This window comes from Rhinolophus hipposideros (assembly GCF_964194185.1).
Source record: "Rhinolophus hipposideros genome assembly, chromosome: 11".
Classification (NCBI taxonomy): Eukaryota; Metazoa; Chordata; class Mammalia; order Chiroptera; family Rhinolophidae; genus Rhinolophus; species Rhinolophus hipposideros.
Window position 1 is genome coordinate 21,365,649 of NC_138057.1, and position 22,455 is coordinate 21,388,103.

Genomic DNA, 22,455 nt, shown 5'->3' on the forward strand with positions numbered 1-22,455 from the left:
ATTACCTACTGCCTGCTCCAACAGCTTATTATAATCTTCATACCCTGAAACCTAAACTCTAAATTCATGTGGCATTTTTCACCTATCTAGACAATTTCTTCCTTCTGCTCTGCCTTCCAACAATCCCTCGCCTAGGACAATGGGTAATGAATTTTTTTTTTAATTCCAATTGTGTTTCCTCATTGTTGATTATCCTAAAACCAATCTTTAACATCCATTCCCCACAAAATCCAAAATATTGTACATATTCATTGAGCTACATAGAGTGTTGAATATAGAACACTGCTTGTAGTTCTGAGATGAGCAAACCAGTAACTAAAGGACAACTGGATACCTTACAGTGAGTGGAATAGAAACAGCATTCTATGGATATATCATTAGCAAAATTATGCAGCTAGATTATCCCTGTTTATAGTGTATGGAGGGTTGCTACATAATTAATACTTTATTAAACTGTTCTCTGAAGATCTGAGAAAAGATCAGACTGTGAACCAGCTGTGCTGTTTAATATTCTGTCTGAGAGAGGTGTGCGTGTGTAGGTGGTTTATTTGAAATTCTCCCTTCAATACGGTATTTCCTTCTTTGACACTCTGGTGTTGATTTTTGTTTTTGTTTTGCCCTCCTTTCTCTTACTGTGTCTTTTAAGGCGAAGAACATAGGACATTTAATTAAAAACAGAAGAGTTTAAGAACAGTGATGCTAAAAAGTCTGGGTTTCTATTAAACATCGATCCAGATCATGCAGGAAGGCTTTTTGCTGTAGAATAAATGCCAGGATTCATGCAATTTTAATGAAAATGCTTCGAACCCCATTTCCTCCTTTGTGTTTGACCTTCTGTTCAGTACCTTAAATATTTCAAACGTCCCTAATATCTTAATTTTTTTATTTCAAAAACTAGAAAACTTCAGATTAAAAAATAAATAGAGCTATACAATCTTAGCTATTTATTCTCATTTCCTGGATAGTATTCTTATTATCATTCTACTTTTTTTAAGAAACAACATCCAAAAAACTTAAGAAAAACTTTCAAAAGTCCACATCTAGAGATAATTATTAACATTAAGAACTTCGTTCCATACTCCTATCCTGCCACATGTTTGGACACAGGCCATGCCCACAATTTTACATACAGGTTCAGGCTACACTTGCCTTACTATTAAGAAAATCTGCCTTCTGCCCTAAGTACATGTATCAAGGAAAGGCATCATGTGAATAGATATAGATTACCTCATTTTTATAGTAATAGCTGCATAGAACTCCATTGTACGATTACACTCTTATTTCACTGCTATCAACACAGTGAAGAATTGTGAACATACGCATATGTCTTTGCACACACCTCCAATTTTTCTACCTGTGATCAATTTTAAGAAGTTCCTTAATCAAAAGGAACCTACATATTGACACACTGCCTAACTGGCTCCCAGAAAGAAGGAACCTGTAAAGTCACATGAGGAGTAACCATTGGCTCTACACTTTTGCAAAAACCAGGTTTTGTCCATCTTATTTTTTGGTTGTATGCTGTATATCTTAATCCCATTTAGTCGTTTCAGTCACATTTAGGATGCTTTTATCACTTAAAAGTTCTTCATTTTTATGTAGCAAAAATCAACCATCTTTATTCTGCAGTCTCTAAACATTATCAATCGTGTTCAGAAATTATTTCTGCACCTCAAGAAAACTCATATTTTCCTTTTACTACTTTACACTCTTTAACCTTCATATTTTCCAACTACCTTAAATTTATTTTAGTATAAATTATGATAAAAGGATCCAGTTTTATTCCATTTCCCAGATAGTTATCTATCCGAACATGATTTCCTGAGTAATTCATTCTTTTTCCACTGATCTGAAATGCTGCCTTTCATGTTTCCCTGAAACACAATCAGCTCTAATGTGTCTTTTGGAGCAAAAATTAATATAAAACCCAGTCTTATTTACTATAATATTTACTATAATACAATTTTTGCTTCAAAAGATGCATTAGAGCTGATTGTCCCGTGTAGGGACAGAGTCCCAGAGAGCAGTTTCCAGGCTCTCGACCTCACGTGGGAAGGTGCTGGCTCGGTTATTAGATGGCCGTCAGCTGTAACTAGTTGACCATCAGCTATACTCAGCCATTAGCAACTAATATAACTGCCATGGCTACGCTGGCAGGTTGGTTGGTTGACAAAGAAGCAGATAAAAGACTGTGGCTAGTACGTGTGGTTAGCAAGCGGGTAACATTGCAGATCGTGTGGATCTGACTTCCTGTGTCTCACATGGCCGCTAATGAGACAGGTGCAGAAAGACACCTTGTTGGGGTATTGGCAGATGTTTGGATTTGTGTCTCAACCAGCTGCCATCGAGAATATAGTGGTATGACTCCCCTATCTATGGCTCCATTGTTGTTCCTTTTTGCCCTCACCATACTCTGTGTCCACCCGCCTAGAGTGGGACCAGAGACCCTGCATTACATCCGGCTAGGTCTTATTTGTGGGGAAACACAGTACCAAATTTCCACAGTGTACTTGTACACCTATTTCTGTACTTTCTAGTCTGATCCAGGGACTAAATAAATGAATCATTCAGTGATTGATTTCAAGTCTACTCCAACACCCAAAAGATGGATTGCCAGTGTCAAATTCTGCATCCACCATTATGGAACAGCTGTGTTCCTTTGGATACAACGCTGAACCTCTCTGTGCTGAGCAGATTATCTCAGGAACTCCCACAGCCCCTCAAAAACTAACATTGTAACAAGTGCCACTATTTCACAGGGATAGATTTGGCATCAGAAAATTCTACATAACTAGTGACGTCAGTACAAAACGTGAGACTGTACAATGTAGAATAAAGCCATTGCAATAAGAGAACCTAAAAAGTCAAAATGGGAGTGTAAACTGAAATATGGTCTATTCCCTAGAGAGGAATCCTACTTTCTGAGCAATTTCACTCTTCCAAGGGACATTAATTATCAACCGTAAAAAGACATCCTCTGTGTATTAAACATATTGAATGTACGAACAAAATGGAATCGAGACCACAAAGCACAGTGGCTAAAGGCCTTTGTACTGCCATATTTGGCACTCAACAGCACCACGGTTTGTTACTCTTTATTTCTGGAGGCAGAATCTTTCACTTTGTTTCTCAATGCACAAGTTAATATTGGCTCCAGAAATTTGAAGAGATTCTGCAGAGGCTGAAAAAACAAGCTTTATTCCAGAAGTGACTTCACAGCCTATTTGTCACAGAGCTTGAAGCACTTTTCATTGAAGCCATTAAAGAGTGCCAGGCCCCAAAGAAAGCCAAACCATCCATAAAGGCACACTTGTGCCTAACCAGCAGCCACCTTCAGTGCTCCAACTCATCTTGCCAGGAGTGTCCTCTCTGGGAGAAAGCTAAAAATGGCCTTCCCATCTCAATACTGAGGCTGTGTTGCTTGGTAGTGGTTCCGCCATTTTTTTCTATTTTGTTTGGGGTGGAGAAGAGGGGGTATTATTTTTCCATCTGTGGCTTCCTAAACTCTGCATTTTCTGTCCTCAAAATAGAAGCCCACTAGAGGCTACTGACAGTATTCTTCATTCATGCTCAAAGGGAAGCAACAGGAATGTCTCCTATCTTCTTAGGGTATCGCCACTTCACTCATTCTTTTTTGCTGCCTCCAAGCCTTTTTTGTCAAAAAGCTAAGAAGTGACAGGCATCCAGGAGACTCCTGGTATAAGAGCTGAGGGATGAAGGTGAACACTTTAACACCAAATTACCAAGCACATCTTGCAGAAGCACTGTTCTATATTATACATGTCCTAGCCACCCTCCTTCCCTTTATGCCAAACACAGAATCAAAGCCATGACACTGACTTTCCTGAAGATAAGACTAGGGATCTGGGGGAAAAACTTCATTTAAAAAAATGCCAGCAAAAGACGTTAGCAGTGTTCTTATTTACAGTGCTTCTACACTTCTTAAAGAAATAGGAAAAGCAGCAATGCACTCAGAAGAAACCCAAATAACAGTTTAATTTGGGGGCTCAATGGAGCACACAGCTGGTGTTCTAAATAGTCTGAAGTTAAATGCCTAATGAAGGAGCAAACCTGCATCGATTTATAGTTCTAGAACTTGACTGGAAACTAGGTTTGCTCCCAATCCCAGTGATGGCTTGTAAGATTCTATTCCTTGTTTTCAATTTAACCTGAGGAAGGTAGAGATGGGAATAAAGAATAAAGATGATGGCATGGAAATAAAATTTAGTGATAAGTATATATCTAAATATAAAACATAAGGAAGATTTATTGATGATAGCCATTTTGACTGGGGTGAGGTGGTATCTCATTGTGGTTTTTATTTGCATTTCTCTAATGATTAGTGAGGTTGAGCATTTCTTCATATGTCTGTTTGCCATCTGTATGTCCTCTTTAGAAAAATGTCTCTTCATGTCCTCTGGCCATTTTTCAATTGGGTTGTTTGTTTTTTTGCAGTTGAAAGAGTTTTTAAGTAAATTTTGGATACTAACCCTTTATCAGATATATGATTGGCAAATATCTTCTCCCATTCAGTAGACTCCTTTTTTTGTTGTACTGATGGTTTCCTTTGCTGTGAAAAAAATTTTTAGTTTGATGTAAGCCCACGTGTTTATTTTTTCTCTTACTTCCTTTGCCCAAGGAGATATATCAGTAAAAATCTTACTCCAGATAATATCTGTAAAATTTCTTCCTATATTTTCTTCTAGGAGTTTCATGGTTTCAGATCTTACATTTAAGTCTTTAATTCATTTTGAATTTATTCTTGTATATTGTGTAAGGAGGTGGTCCAGCTTCATTTTTTTGCATGTGTCTGTCCAGGTTTCCCAGCACCATTTATTGAATAGACTGCCTTTATCCTACTGTAAATTCTTGCTTCCAATGTCATATATTAAATGACTATATAGGCATGGATTTATTTCTGGACTCTCTATACTGTTCCATTGATCTATGTGTCTGTTTTTACGCCAGTACCATGCTGTTTAGATTACTGTAGCCTGTATAATTTGATATCAGGTATCGTGATACCTGCCACTTTGTTCTTATTTCTCAAGATTGCTGAGGCTATCCTGGGTCTTTCATGGTTCCATATAAATTTTCATATTATATGTTCTATTTCTGTGAAAAAATGTCCTTGGTAGTTTGATAGGAATTGCGTTGAATCTATACATTGCCTTAGGCAGTATGGACATTTTAACTATATTAATTCTTCCTATCGATGAGCACGGTATGTGTTTCCACATATTTGTACCTTCTTTAATTTCTCTCTTCAGTGTCTTATAATTTAATGAGTACACATCTTTTACTTCTTTGGTTAAATTTATAAAGGTATTTTATAGTCTTTGAAGCAATTGTAAATGGGACTGTTTTCTTAATTTCTCCTTCTTATATTTTATCATTGGTATATACATATGCAACTGATTTCTGCATATTAATTTTGTATCCTGCTACTTTACTAAATTCATCTATCAGCTCTAATAGTTTCTTGGTGGAGTCTTTAGGGTTCCTATATACAGTATTGTGTCATCTGCATATAATGACAATTTTACTTCCTCCTTACCAATTTGGATGCCTTTTATTTCTTTTTCTTGTCTGATTGCTGTGGCTAGAACTTCCAGCACTATGTTGAATAGAAGTGGAGAAAGTGGGCAACCTTGTCTTGTTCCTGATCTTAGGAGGAATGGTTTTAGCTTTTCCCCATTGAGTATGATGTTAGCTGTGGGTTTATCATATATGGCCTTTAATATGTTGAGATATGGTCCCTCTATTCCCACTTCCTTAAGAGTTTTTACCATAAATGGCTACTAGATTTTTTCAAATGCTTTTTAATCCAAAACTCTAATTCGGAAAAATTTATGCACTCCTATGTTTATTGCAGCACTATACACAATAGATAGCCAAGACATGGAAACAACCAAAATGCCCATCAGTAGATGACTGGATTAAGAAACTGTGGTACATTTATACAATGGAGTATTACACAGCCCTAAAGAAGAAAGAAATCTTATCATTGCAACAACATGGATGGACCTCGAGAACATTATGTTAAGTGAAATAAGTCAGACAGAGAAAGACAAACACCATATGATCTCACTTATATGTGGAATCTAAAGAAAAGAACAAATGAACGAACTAATCAGAAACAGCCTCAGAGATATAATGGAAAAACTGAGTTGCAAGATGAGAGGGGGGTTGGGGATGAGGGAGAAGGTGAGGGGATTAGAAAACAGTTGGTAACCACAGATTGCCATGGGGTTATGAAGGTCAGTTTGGGGAACATAACCAATAATGTTGTAAAGATTTTGTAGGGTATCCGATGGACACTTTTCTTATTAGGGAGACCACTTCAGGGATGGTGTAGGTATCTGACCACTGCAGTGTACACCTGAAGCTGAAGCTGAACAATAATGAATGTCAACTATAATTTAATACATATATATATGTGTATATATATATATATATACACACACACATATATATACACACACACACACGTTTAAAAGAAGTGGAGTGTAGCTTTAGAAATAGAGACAGTGGAAATGTAACAGCTGTATGTGATGTCAGAGGCGTAGCAGATTGGGGGGGTTGTTATCACTTTGTGAGGGATATAAATAATAAATGTCTAACTATTACATTGTTTTGCACTCCTGAAACTAATATTTTTTTTAAAAAAAGAATAAGAAAAAAATAAGAAAATGTAGAGACACAAACTGCTCATCCATACAGTTACTGATGAGGAAAAATTATTGTTTAAATGTTAATTTAAAAAGCTTACAGCAATAGAGCACAGTGCCTGGCATATAAGTTTTCAGTGTATTTTAGTGACTACTATAGCTCTTTTTCCAATATAAGGCCTACTACATATCTGTTTTATGGCCCGCTTCTTTCACTTAGCAATAAGCGTGACTATTTCCCCACACCAATAAACACTATAAAACAGCTGTAGGTACTCCATACTACAAACATATCATGATTTACTTCCCTATCCCCTATCATTTTGACATTTAGGTGGTTTCCAGTTTTGCACTGCAATACCTCCTAAAGTGAACAACTGTGTACAAAGTTTTTCATGCTTATATATTTATTAGCTGTGGACAGCTCCTAAAAACAGAATTACAAGAAAGAAAATTGCTGATCTCCAGAAGTGTTAGCAACAGTTTACACTCCCACCACCAAATGAGAACCACATTCCGACGCCTTTGCTAACTCAGAATGTTATCATCCGTTTAATCTATGCTGATCTAAACAATAAAAGATGTCATATACTGCTGTTTGATTTCCATGATTTGTATATTTGTATCCTGGCCACGTACAGTTCTTTCACGTATTGCCTTTCCATATGCTTTTCCAATTTTTCTAGTAAGATGTCCATCTTTATCTCACTGATTACTAAATGCTTTAAGATATTTCTTGGTTTGACATTTCAGGCTGGAATAGAACTCACAGTTGAGAATTACTGGCAGTTACCAGCTCTGAAACTAGCCGGTCTGGATTAAAATCCTGGCTCTGCCACTGAAGCTGTGGAACTACTCTGCGCTTCGAATTCCTCACCTATAAAATGGGAGTAAAAATGCCCTTATAGGGTTGTTATGGGTAGTTAATGAGCTAAAATAGTGTCTAGCCATGCTAGCCATTTTTATAATTAAGGAACTTTAAAATTACAACTTTGCAATTTTATGAGGGCATGTTTTAACTTTTAAGTTAACTCAAGAATATGTGATGTATTTTAAGCATAAATAAACTAATGAAAATATATATACAGGATAACTTCTTATACATATAGACAGAGACAGATAATAGAAAAGAAATAGGATGGATGTATTCATTCAATACGTACTGCATGCCCACCATGGGACTGGCACTGGGGACACAACGAAGGACAGAACAGAATCCCTTTCTTTATACCCACTGGAGGGAATACCAACAATGAAAACAATGCTTGCAGTGCAGTGGGCCAAGCATCACTAAATTTAAAAGAAGTACTATGGGCCGTTTTCATTGTACATGGAAGGGCATTTGACCCATACCAAATAAGGGAAGGGTAAATCTACCTAAGAAATTATCAAGCTGAGACCTTACAAGTAGTGTTTAGTCAACAATCAGGTGGAAAAGAGGGAAAGGGAATTTCCAGAGGACAGCATAGTACAAAAGCTTTAAGGCAGGTAAGCTTGTGTGCTACAAAGGAAAAATGTAAAAGATACTCAGTATGGATGGAAAAGATAATCACACATATCAAGAGCTGTGAGAGATGAGACTAGATCTGTAAATGGGGTTCAGATCACAGTCCACAAACCTTTATGGGACTAATAAGGGCTTTATGCTGGGAGCCATAGGAGCACTGAAGAATTTAAGCAGAGGAGCAACATGAGATTTGCTCTTCAGAAACTTGACTATGGCTACACTTAAATACTCATATGAATCAGAGGGGAACAAGACCAGAATCATAAAATGTCAAAACTTAAACTCATATGAAGACCACATTACTTCAGCTTTGGAACTCAGGAATGAGGATGGGGAGAGGGTTGAAATCAAGTTACCAGAGACTTGTCTGGCGTCTCACAGGTCCTCAGAATGGGAAAACTAGACATCTGAAGTCTCTGAGCTTCTACCCTTGGGCTCCTATTGATTATGTTCTATACAGCCTGACGACGGATGGCCTCTCACCGTTTTCTAAATTTCAAGAGATTCTCTTGAAGTAGGCCTCTGCACCCCTTCTGAACATTAGGCACAGAACATAAAGCAGCACAGACCAAGAACTTACATCTGATAATAAAGATTGCTCAGTGCTGTTCTAAACAGTTGAGTCCTTTTATGGTACATAATCAGATCCCCTATCCTGGGCAGACAATTCCTTGATAGTGAGAAAGTGGTCAATCATTTATATAGCCAAACTGTGGATGGGGGCAAGTTTTGAACAATACAGTTGGTGCAGAATTGTTTCCTCAATAACACTAATTCCCTCAATGAGGATAACATTCACTTTATTCTTCCTTCAATTGTTCTGACTTTTGTGAACTGACTTAGTGAAGAAAAAGAATCTGTGTTTTGTTAGAGTACTGACTGCTTTTCTAACATCTGTTAATCTCCTGTTTCAACAAAAGCAGAATAGTCCTCAAGCTCACAGATTTACTCAAGCACGAGTATCTAGAACTTATCTTTTTTGCAGGATAATTTCCTATACTTCTATAATAAGTGATAGTGATTTTTCCATTTATGAAAATGATGACTTATTTTTCAATTAAAGTCAAATCAGTAGCTTAAAGACAAATACAAATGCCAAAAGTCATGAAGATAAAACTGAATGAAAACTTGGGGGAACAGTCAAATTTCCCCATCATACCCATATGGGAAGAATCTACAGAAGCTGACTGCCTCAACTCACTTGAATCATTCATGAAAGCAACCAGCAGACACAGTGACATCAGACCAAGAATTTAGATTTCACAAAGGGCAGGCTAATACATACCACATGGTATCGACATAATTCATTGCCTTATAAAAGTATAGTAACAGTCATCAAATTTAGACAAATGCATTGATAAAGAGATTTCTATGATAAGTTTTCCTTTCATATAAAATGGTTCATGGTGAAAATGGTTTAAAATGTGTACATCTTGAGACATAGAAAGTAACCCAAAGAGCTTGTAAAAAAATGAATACATTTTAATGCTCACACAATTTAAATTTTTAAATAATGATAAGCTTTCCCCATCTTCTGTTGGAGCTAAGAAAAAGAAGTTCTCCATGTCTATATCAAGAAATTTAGAGGTGAGATGGATAATGAACACTCTAAGTAGCTCTCTGAAAAATATGGACTAGGTTTAAGGTGAAGGTAATGACCAAAAAAAGTGGAAAACCTAGACTCTGGACTTGTGAGCTTCAAAGGGACCAAGATACACAGAGAGTAGTGGATGAGATGAACACAAAAGAGTTTAATGTTTATTACATAATTAAAAAGTGGAACAAGAGAGAGAACTCAAGTGTAAGGTTGAGCATAAGAAGCAGACTAAAACCTCTGGATAACAGGATATTAACTTTCATGAGTAAAATCTTGATGATGACATTGATAACGAGGAGCTCCAGAAAGAACTTCCTTCAGTCAGTCTACAAACATGACACAGGACAGTCACAGCAACAGGCTTGGATTTTAGGTCCCTCTTGCCCAGAAGTAGTCACTTAAGCAGTTTAATGAATAATATAAATATGGCCAGCAAGCCACTGTACACGGCATTCCCTCAACGTAAAGAAGCACACCAGGGTCTGGACTTCAGTGAGCCATAAATGCAGAAAGGGTGAAAGTTGTACCTTCCCCTCATCATGTACTCAATTTCTACAAGACACCTCCCCTCATTTCATCACTCAGATATACAACCATGTCTGCCTATTCTCTCCTTAGCTGAGTTGCTCAACTGACCCCAAGTCTTTACAGGACATCTCAGGGAGCCAGAACTCATTTCTTCCAAAACATGTTTGACACTGTCCACCAGTTGCACCTAGAACCATTCAGGGCTTTGGATCTGGGAATTATGTCAAAGAGCATGGAGCTAACACATGACAGACAAACACCACAATGCATGCTACATGTGTCTGTGATCCTCAAAAACAGCTCAGCGAACAAGTCCAAGTCGCTGCCTGATGTGTCCATACTAGATAAGGGCCACAGAAACAGATGTAGGTGAAGAATCAACCACTCTGCTCTCACCAGTAAAAATCCCTGATGCCTTGTTGGAGACTAGTAAGTCAAAAATGTCTTCACATTTCTACAGTCTCTCCATTTTAAGGTTAATGAAGCTGTCACTGCACTACCAGCCCACCCAGCTAAGAGGCTGCTCAGAATGTAGTTAACAGCTTCACTGTTTAAAATTGATCAGGGACCACGAAAAAAGAAGGAAACAAAAAAAAAAAAAAAAAAAAAACTTGGGCTTCACCAGAGATGTGTATCTAAATATCAGTCTAAACACTGTAGGAGAAAAACACCCTGTAAAATACAAAATGTATTTTTAAAAAGGCATATGGAACATAGAAGCATATGTAATAAGACAAGATTGATTCTGCAAATTACACTTAAAATTTATATATGTGTGTTGTGACACATATATATATACACATATATACATATACACATACACACACACACATACATATATACCAGGGGTGACAAAAAATGTATACAAGTGGACACTGTGGTCAAATTGCTCAAGCAGTAGTTCACCATAATCAGAAGTGTCTGGACACTGATGGTAACTACTCTGACCACCTCTTGTAATTGCAGAAGTCAAATGTGACTTGTATTCATCTTTTGTTATCGGTGTATATTATTACAATTTTAATAGTTTTTCCCTTTCTCAAAATGTGTATACATATTTTGGCACCTTCTGTATATATGTATATGTATATGTATACACTCATAAGCATACACGTACATACAAATTAAAATGTTATAGACACAGGGATAGCAAAGCTGTCTAGCTTCTTACCAACACCTACTTCTATATTCTGTGTACACTGCTGAACTACAGTTCCCAGCCTCCTTCCTTCTTCTATTATTGCACTTTGGTGTGCACCATGGTTTGGCCATGTTACAAGTTACAGCCAACTGAACACAAAGAGAAGTGATTGTTCCTTCTATTAGTTTTCTACTGTTGCATAACAAATTATTACAGACTTAGCAGCTTAAAACAAAAGCCATTTATTAGCTCACAGTTTTACAGGTCAGAAGTCTGGGCCAGCTTGACTAGGTTCTCTCCTCAGGATCTCACAAGGCAGAAATGAAAGTGTGAGCTAGACTGGGTTCCTATCATCAAGCTGTAGGGAAGAACTCCTTTCCATCCAGGTTGCTGGCAGAATCCAGTTCGTTAAGGCTGTGAGTCTAGGGTCTCCATTTCCTATCTGGCTGTCACACACAGCTAGACTCTGCTCCTAGAGGCTGAGTGCATTCCTTCCCATTTGGCCCCCTTCATCTTTAAACATCAATAGCATGTCCCGTCCTTCTCATTACTTCCAACCTCTGACTTTCCCTTCTGCTCCAGCCAGAGAAAATGCTCAGCTTTTAAAGGACTCATGTGATTACATTAAGCCCAATCATATCACCTCCCTTTTGCCATAAAACGTAACAATCTCAGGAGTCACATCTTTTCATAGTGATAGGTTGACTCACACTCAAAGTGACAGGAATATACAAAAGGGAGGGTAACTGAGGGTCTTCACATTCTGCATATCACAATCACAATCCTCTTCAAAGCCTGGCCCATGAAACTCTCCCATTCTTGTTCCAATACACGCTTTCCCTTTGGCAACCTTAAAAATCATGTGTTAAAGATGGTGTGATTCCAGTCATCCTGGATCCCTGAAGCAGACAGGAAATAAGCATGAACAAGCTTTGAGCAACAGAGATCCGTTAAGCCTTTTTAGTTTAAACCAAAGTATTAGGCCCTCTTTCAAAGTTCAGATCAACAGAACCAATCCAACTGGTTGAAAACTAGATCAATAAAAAGCAATTTCCATTGTGGTAACTGGCAAGTGGAACTGACAAGAAGAAAACAGATCAGAAGTCTTCTATGTTTTTGAAGGAATTTTATTGTCCAAATTATCCATGAACCATGAGTAGTTTAAAGTCCATGACTATAAAAATGATACCCCAATTTAAAATAAACAGGAAGCTTACTTTAAAAAGCTGTGCATCTCTCAAAGAGGCCACATTTCTTGACACCATCTTTAGGTCTGGCCAAATAGAGGAAAAAACAAGAGTTCTTCCTAGATTGCAGAACCAGGTTCAAACCAAGGAACTTCCTCTACTGTAGGGGTTGGGGACTTCACAATGCTTACCCAGCAGGTGGCATCACTGCTGTGGACAATAACTGTGCTAAGATTCCCGTTTTGTTTCCTTTCCCAAATGGGAGAGTTTACTGTGGACGATACAAGGTATGATCAAAATATACGGTGAATGTTTAAATTAAAAAAAAATTATTACAGTAAAAGACACATTGCCATTTATCCCCCTCAAAATACTCCCCCTCTTTTCGAACACACTTATCCCATTGTTCTTGCCACTTTCTGAAGTAGTTCTGGAAGTCCTCTTTCGTGAGTGTCTTTAGTTGGGCTGTCGTGGCTGCCTCAATGTCCTGAATCGATTCAAAACATTTACCTTTCATGGTCATTTTGATTTTGGAGAAAAGCCAGAAGTCACCAGATCCGGTGAATAAGATGGATGAGGACACACTGTAATGTTTTCATTTGACAGAAATTGCTGTACCAGAAGTGATGTGTGACACGGAGCCTTTCCGTTGTGATCAACAAAATACGGTGAATGCCGAGTGCCATCCAATGGAAAGGCAGGGATCTTCAATACAGGAAGTGGTGCATCGAACCTTAGTGACAGTGTGTGACAAGTTTCAACTTGTTTGATGCAGTCAGTCCGGTGTGAGCTATGGTTGAGAGAAGGTGTGTTTTAAAGTGTGCTGTAAATCATCCTCCATCATGACAATGCTCCGTGTCACACATCGCTTCTGGTATATGGCAATACAGTAGACATTCAATGTTATTCTACTTCAGCTTCAAGTGTACAGCGCAGTAGTCAGGCATCTACACAGTCTATGAAGTAATCCCCCTGATAAATCCAGTGCCCATCTGGCACCCTACATCGTCTTTACAACTTTTTTTAAAATAAATTTATTGGGGAATATTGGGGAACAGTGTGTTTCTCCAGGGCCCATCAGCTCAGAGTCATTGTCCTTCAGTCTAGTTGTGGAGGGCGCAGCTCAGCTCCAAGTCCTGTTGGCATTTTCAATCTTTAGTTGCAGGGGGTGCAGCCCACCATCCCATGTGGGAATTGAACCAGTACCTTGTTATTGAGAGCTCGTGCTCCAACCAACAGAGCCACACAGTCGCCCTCTTTACAACATTATTAAATATATTCCCCATACTGTATTTCACATCCCTGTGACTATATTTTAACTACTAATTGTACTTTCTAATCCCTTCACCTTCTCCCCCATCCCTACCCTCTCCCATCTAGCAACCATCACTTTTTTTTTCTCCTATGGAAAGTTCAGTTTGAATTACAAGACATATATCTCAGAGATATCATAATTCAGAAGAAGTCAGGAAATACTACCTAGTAGTCCTTCAGAGACCTAAGCATCTAAGCAAACCTCCTAGGAACTAGGTGGTGGTTTCTCTCAAAAATTACAGACAGCTTCTCCATAGTTATCCATACCACATACAGTTTGACCCCTGAGGGCACAGGGTAAAGCAACTAGAACATCTTATTCTGAATTTAGTTGGACTAAATGTTCAAATACACCACGGAAATCCTCTCCAGGCTTTGCCTTCTCATGTGTACCCGCCACGATCGCCAATGGAGGCACATGTCCAGGGGCTTCACGCTCTCTCAGCTCTGCACCTGCTTGGCTGAGCCCATTCCTTGACTTTCCCTCCATATGTCTGCTCTTGCGGTGCAGGCACTCTGTATTTCTAGTACTTGTGAGTATAATAAACTCTGTTTTCCTGCATCTCTGTGTCCCCTATTTTGGCTGCACCCAACTGATCATCCCATGAGAGAACACCGAACAAGGGCACAAAGGATTAAAAGAACAGAAAGGGGGGAAAAAACGAAGTCAAGGAAATCTTTGATGTCATACCTCATTCCCCTCCCCTCCCCCCAGTATCTTGCCCATCTGGCCTTAACCTCTGAAGGACTGTTCATCCTTAGGAAAGCCCCACCAGTTTAAACCCCGGAGCTGTGTTTCAGTTCCACATCACCTAATTCTCACTACAGGTGTCGCCTGCTTTTCGAAAATTCATGTCACACCACTGGCTTTTACGAAAGACTTACATTAGTACCTGTTTTCGCTCACATTAAGAAATCCCAAGAGGATTTTCCCTTTTATGAAAAAAGGCAAAACGCAAAAATAACATTCCAAGTTTGTTTGGTAGTAGCTGTTATAGAGGGAGCATGCACCCCCAGTACCAAGAGCGGCCCCGCCAAGCTCCTTCCCCAGAACCACACGCAGCATCTCAGCATCAAGCTGCCAGAGCTCTGAACCATGTCTGTGAGCATCTGTGCTTCATCTTGGTTTATTTGGTGCTTCTGTTAGCAAGATGTGTCCTGAGGTATCAGAAAAGCCTCAGAGAGCTCATAAGGGTGTTATGCTTAGCATAAAACTGGACGTAATTAAGCATTTTGATCACGGTGAACAAAATAAAGACAATTTTGGGTTTGGGAACCCTCAAACAATTTTCCATATAAATTAATGGTAATTGCTTCTTTGCTTTACGCCATTTTTGCCTATGAAAAGTTTCGTAGGAATGCTCTATTTTTCATATAGCGGGGAAAACCTATCCATGGGTCTTGCCCTTCTTCCATGCTTCCTCAAGCTACCCACACCAAAAGAAGCCCTAGGGTTGCCTGATGACCCAGAAATTGTATGCAGCACAAGAGAATGGAATCTGCTCGGCAAGCATAACCACCCTCCCCCCATATCATTTCTCCTTAAAATAGTCTCCATTTTCCGCAACCAAGTCTTGCCATTTTCAAGGATATTTCTAAATAATTTTGGAGGTACTCTAAAATTTTCCAAGAGATTGAAACCAAAATTCATATAAACTCAATCTAAAATGTTAAAGAATCACCGTGGGGGAAGAACTTGCAAATATATAACTCTGTCAACAACGAAAACTTTGATCAAGAAGAATCTCAGTCTCAAGGGAAATTTTTTTCAGTTGCCACTTTCATTTCAAACACCTTCCATGACCATTAGCCAAGTGTATCAGTAAGTTAGAGTTCATTAACATTTGTTTTAACATGGTTCAAGTTATCCTTATTATGCAAGTATGGCACTCTCACAAACATTATCTCATTCAATCCTGACACCTCTGGACAGGTTTCTTGTTTGTTTGTGTGTGTTTTTTGTAATATTTGATTGCCCCTAAAATTAGTTCAGAGGAAGCATTTTAATCAGATGTTCTAAATCCCAATAATAGAATGGATGGCATGATCATTACTATAAGAATCACCCCATTCTCTTCTGATAACATGATCAATTTCTTACAGTGTATTTTTACTTAGAGGAGGAGGGATAAGAGTGAGGAATTTCCTTAAGAAGCTGGAGAGAGGCTAACGACACCTTCCCTCAGAAAAAATGGCACATATAAAATGAGACATATATCCTTAGAAAATACATAGGCCCTCCAGCCTATTATAGACGTCAGCTAACAACCTGACAAAAGGCACAGGTATAAGAACCCTATAAGAACCAATAAGCCCTATTTGACACTTTGAAGGCAGCAGAAAGCTTAGAGCAGGCAATGAAGAAATTGAGAACCTCACTCAGATAGTCACAGCTAATTACTTAGTATTTCATTAAATATCATAGTAAGTTTTAAGTTTCACCAAATCAACAAATGCATAAACAAATTTATGTAACAGTCTCCAAAGTAAAGTATCTATATGTAACACAGCATTTTAAATATGATGACAGCATGAAGAAATTAGAACAGAAAGGCATAGAACACCAATGTAATTAAATTTTTCCAGTTGGAGAATTTGAGTGTGACGATAATCATATACCAGACTATATCATAGTACACAGCCTGACCAAATATGAGTGTCATCATTTCAAAAAATCCAGAAGATATAGTCTATAATAGGTGTATATCCCAACCAGACTCACTGATAGGTGCATATCTCATTCAATACAACAGAAAGTTATTATTTGCAGACTGAATGTCCTTTCAAATGTTGAATCAAATATACTATTTAGAAGAACACTGTGGTGATCCTTTTATACAAATAATAACTGTTATAGGTTGAATTACAACCCCCCCCCAAATTCTGATGTTGATGTCTTGTCCTCTAATACCTTAATGTGACTTTATTTGGAAAGAGGATCATTACAGAATTAATTACTTAAGATAAGGTCCTACTGGAGTAGGGCCCGAATCCAATACGACTGGTGTCCACACCAAAAGGGAAAATTTGAACACAAATAGACAGACAGGGAGAACACTCGGTGAACATAAAGACTGAGACCTGGGTGATGTGTCTTCAGGCGGACCTCAGAGATATTATGAGTTCCATTCCAAACCACCACAATAAAGCAAGGATCACAATAAACCAAATAGTAATATTTTTGCTGGTGGAGAGTCTTACCTTCAATTTGTATAAAACGCAACATCTGTGAAGCTCAACAAAGTGTAGTGCAACGAAAAGTGACATGCCTTCACAAGCCACAAAAGGGCAAAGATTGCCAACAAACCATCAGAAGTTGGGAGAGAGGCCTGGAACATACTCTTGCCTTCAGGGGGAGCCTGGCCCTACTGACACCTCATTGACACCTCAGATTTCAAGTCTGCAGAAGTGTGCAACACTAATTTCTGTTGTTCAAGGAACTCAGTTTATGATATTCTGTTATAGCAGCTCTAGCAAACCAATACAATGACCTAACAAATGTTATTCTTTAATACTTTCACGTTACTATGAAGCAAGTTATATCCACATCAAATGCTTGATAAAGAAGAAAATACGCACACAAACACACACACATACATTTAAACCAAACAGATATTTTTACCTAATCTTCTGCCAGTTGAAACCAACAAGTGAAAAAAAAAATTGACATGACTCTTGCTAAAATCTCAAGAATAAAACTCACTAAAAGTGGGATAATAATGCACATTTGCCCTATTTTGCAGGAAAAAAAAAAGTATCTTACTTATTCTAATTGCATGGCAAATTACATCTTTTTTAGCAATACAGTTTATTGAAGTACAAAGATGATTGATTTTTGCTATTTTAATATACACGTAAGATAGAAGGCTTTTCCACTCTAGTATTAGTATCTTATTAGGCAAAAGCATTTTTTTCACCTCCCAATAGCTGAGCTATTGAAAACAGCTGTCAGCAACAAGGTAGAAATAATCAGTTCTAAACCAAGAAAACAGTTGTGATACATATCAGAGATTTCAAATCAGTGGGCAAACACTAAAGTTACACTGCTTTACTGATACCAATATCAGCCCTCACTAACATAAGCAAAAACTCAATTTCATAGAAACAGGAGAAATGCTTGTTTCTATGAAGAGAGGAAGAGAGGTCTCACACTTTGAAACATAGGCTACCTAATCCAGCATATCTGTCCTCAAAAGGAAATAATTCTAGTTCTACAGCTTCCTCTGCAGATAAGATCAGGTTCGTGAGCTACATGGGGGAAATGGATTAAAAAGTGAACTATGGCTATGTCTCCTAATGTCTTCGTCACATGCAAATATTAGTACTGGCTTTACACGCCCTTCGAAATACACGTACATGCACAGGAAGAATAACCTTTGCCCTGGGCTTTCCAAGATGGTGCGATACTAAGCAATGGATAAGAGATTGTGCGTTGTCTCACCTTTAAAATGCAAGACTTTTCAGTAAAAAGAAGAAAATGAGGAAGTGATTCTGCATCTAGATTTAGTATGGTAAGTACTGATCTTATCACAAGCAGGCCTCCTCCAATGATCTAAGAAGTTATTTCAAATCACAATTCCAATTCTGTATTCAGAATATTAAGAGCTACATACAGTTTCAAGATTTACCTGAAATGGGGCCTTCTGATTATTTCTGTTAAAGTAGCAAAGCTAAAAATTCTGTAATTTCCTCATGTCTCATTACCAATGGAAGGAACAGTATTTTATCCTAATAAAATTATCCTTAACGTTAATAACATTTATTGCACACTTTCTGTATGTCTTCTACAAACTCACTTATGGTCACCTCAACTCTAAGAAACAGGTAATCACATCATTTTATAAAGGACAGATTCAGAAGTTAAATAACTTGCTCAAGGTCACAGACAGCAGATGAGGGGTCAAGCCTTAGCCTTTCCTACTCCAAAGCCAAGGTTCCTAACTGCCATTTAGGACAACACTAAGATCTCCAAAGAAAGTCCTGAGAATCAGCGTGAAGAAAGGATGTGGTATTGGTAAATTCAACACTGTGGTCTGTTTTACAGGAGTGACAAGTACCCGAAAAAAAAATGATTTGTGACATCAAAGAAGTCCTGCCTGAGAATTTATGGGCAGTGCATACACTGGTTCTCTAAACCTGAAGGAATTTGGGTATAAAGTTATGAGAGACCTTCCAAATTACACCAACAATACATTTATATTTACAAACATTTCTGGCAGAGAGGTTTCAGAAAGATCCAATTTGAAAAGCAAAGATGATTGCATCGATGGGCATTTTTTACTGCAACTGTCTGAATTTCTTCTATTTCCTAAATCGACAGAAATAACTGGTTCTATAAAGGCAAGTCTGTGGTGACAGGGATAGCACGTGGGTGCACAGATGAATTTCATGCTGCATCTGTCACCGTAAGTTAACCAAGATTCTGTAAAACACAACCCTTACCTTCCTGGATGTGGTTTATAATAGGACTGTTACTGTAGTAGTAGCCTGGGAAAAACCTCACTTCTTCTGAGGAATTATGAAAAAGCTCAATATTAAGGATAACCTACGAAAAAAAATACTTAAGACTCAATTATGAGAAATGTTTAAAGAAATCAACAAAGCCCTTAGGTTAAAGATCCCTTGAACTCGAACTGTTTCAGAAGAATAAAAAAAAAAAAAAATAGTAACCCTATTCATTATATAAGAACTAGGTCACATTGTAAGTATTAACTTAATTGTCCCTATATAAAACTCTTGGACCAAGCCCAATGAGATTTAAATTATTAGAATCTGAATTAATAAATTTTATTTTAATCACAGCTTATTAACCCCATAGAGAAAGACAGCCGTATCCAAAATGTGAAAAGCTCACTAAAAATAACATTTTAAAGATTTTTAAAAATTGGTTATGTTAAGGCTGCAACACCCCCTGGAATTTTTTTTTTTTTTTAAGTTTACTGGGGTGACAATTGTTAGTAAAGTTACATAGATTTCCGGTGTGTAATTCTGCAATACATCATCTCTATATACCATATACATGGTGATGGAAAGAAAACGGACTGCGTGTGGTGCACACACGATGTGACATTTTTTAAGACACGCAGACCGCCGGCCAAGCTTCCGCCGCACAGCGATTAGACGCCGAGCTCCCTAAGGAAAAGTTCACGCGGAGCTTCCCGAGGAAGCCGGGCTCCCCTCCTCCGGGCCCGGGCGCTCCGGGCCGGCGGGGACTCCGGGATGTCCGGCCGCAGCTCGCCGCGCGTCCCCGCAGCCCCTCCGGGGCGGGCACCGCCGAGCCAGCACATCCCGGGACAGCCCGGCGCACCGACACCGCAAGGTCACGGGGCAAAGGCGACTTGACATAATGTCCCGCCGCGCCGCCCGGCACCTGCACGCCTGGTCTCCCCCCCCACCCCCGCAGCGACTGCGCGGGGCGGTGCGGGGGTGGGACGCGGGGCCCGCGGGCGCCCGCCCAGCCCCACGCGCCGGGGTGGGGAGCCGGTGGGCGCGTCTCCAGCCCGGGGATGCGGGGCGGGCGATGCGGGGCGGGCGATGCGGGCGGGGCGGGCTCGGCCGCCGAGGGTCCCCACGCCCCGGCCCGCGCCCCGGCCCGCGCCCCGCGAGCCCCTCGCAGCTCCGCCCGGGCCGCCCCGCGCCGCACCTGCCCCGCGCCTCACCTGCGTGGCTTTGTGGAATTGCTTCTTGAGTCCGGCCACCGACATGGTGCGGGAGGACGCGCCGAGGCGGGCGACGGCGGGACCGGGAGGACGCGGCGGCGGAGCGGGAGCGCAGGGCCACGCCGGGCTGTGGGCGCGGGGGCGCGGAGCGGCGCGGGGCGCGGGTGCTGCGGAGAGACACCCTGACGTCAGGCGCGGGTGATGCGGCCTCTTAAAGGGGACGCGGGAAGCCCCGCCCGGGCGTGGGGCCGCACGCAGGTGCCTGGGCTCCGGCTACCTGGGCGCGGCCGTCGGGCGGGCGGGTCGGGCTCCGCGGCTCCCATGGGCGCCGGCGGGCGGAGGCCCAGGGCGAGCTCCCCAGGGCCGTGCGCACCCCGTCAGGCTGAGGCCGGGGCCCTGCAGCGGGTGGCCCTGCACCGGGCACGACCCAGGTGACTTGCTCGGCTGCAGGTGGCTGGGGCGGCGTTGCCTGCCCTTTGCCCCTGGCAGCCTAGAAAGGAGTGGCTCTACCTGGGGTGCGGAATAAGTCCGTGCTCTTTCTCTGACTTGCCCCCGCCTGGCTGGTTGCAGAAAACAGTGCTTTGCCCTCGTTTCAATATCGCTTAAACCTACATAACGTTAGGAAATATCACCACCGACTCCCTTTCTTTTGTGTGTGTGTGTGTGTTTTGTTTTGTTTGGTCTCATACAACTTAACGACTTAAAAATAACAAAAAAATTTAAAAACCTTAAAGTTGGCGGGATAAATAAAAGTGAAGCGGGCTATTACTATAGTTAGCATTTAATCCTGGTTACAGATATGGAAGAGATCGAATATAAACTTGGCTTTCACTTATGATACATTTCAGATTTTCAATCGAAAATAAACATTATATAACGTGAACAAGCATGATGATACTAAGCTGTACAAATCCTACATATGTAACAAAGTATCTATGGCTAGGCTAAAGGGAAACTTTGTTAGAATTAAAATAGTTAGTAGCAGAGCAGCACTACCTGTCTTCTGTGTTCTGGTAATTGGCCACTTCCTCTGGTTTTTCTAGGACTGAGGAGCACATAGGAAAGAACTTGAATGCTGTCCCCACGTAGGGACCACAGTTATAAGGGGGAGAAGTCGGAGTGACAGAAGCCAAGATGAAACACTTGCCAAGGATAAATAAGAAAACAGCATGGCAGAAGGAGTACTAGGAATCCCTTGCCTCCACAACCCCTGCTGCCTGCAAGGAACCATAGACCACATCTCCACCCTTCTAGCCAAGCTGCTTGCGCACAGGGTAAACACGTGGTACAAGGGGGTCCTGACCATCAGCTGAGCTACCAATCATAGTCCTGGATAATGTGAACTCAAACACCTAAAAGAAGAGCCGAGCAGATAGTGGTAGATAACAGAAGTAAGAGCACGCAGACTTGTGACCCAGTCTCCAGAGAGAATCAGACAAAAGCAGAAAATGTCCAATGTGGTTGTCATTACTGAAGTCCATGTACCTTCCAGATACATACATGGTAGAACTGTACTTTCCACCTATTTTGTGGTTAAATGCAGGCACTGTGACAAGCTTTCATTAGTGAGTTAAGAAGAAAAGTGACTGTCACTTCTTGGCAGAGAGTTTAATTGTTGGGATGAGATGCTACAAAGGTCTCTTTTCACTGTGCAACAGTATTCTAAATAGTTGTGGTCTGTCAAACAGAATCCACTGTGAAAAGGAAGTAGAGCAAAGTCCTCAGTTGATGTCCAACAGATGTTTAGTATGAGTGAGACATAAACCTGAGACACTTTTTGTCATCAGATGTCCATGCAGTAACTTATCCATTTTATTCTTACAAAAAGCATCAGTGAAGTTGGAGGAGGTG

General features: G+C 40.0%; 1 protein-coding gene across 1 annotated transcript in view; it reads right to left on the minus strand.

Moving 5' to 3' along the window:
* SH3GL2 (SH3 domain containing GRB2 like 2, endophilin A1) overlaps positions 1 to 21,140 on the minus strand; it is a 188,633-nt gene extending 167,493 nt beyond the window's left edge. Inside the window, exon 1 of the mRNA XM_081065245.1 lies at positions 20,605 to 21,140. Coding sequence (XP_080921371.1) covers positions 20,605 to 20,649 — 45 coding nt within the window. The 5' untranslated portion in view covers positions 20,650 to 21,140. The remainder of the gene's footprint in view (positions 1 to 20,604) is intronic.
* Positions 21,141 to 22,455: the final 1,315 nt, after the last annotated feature.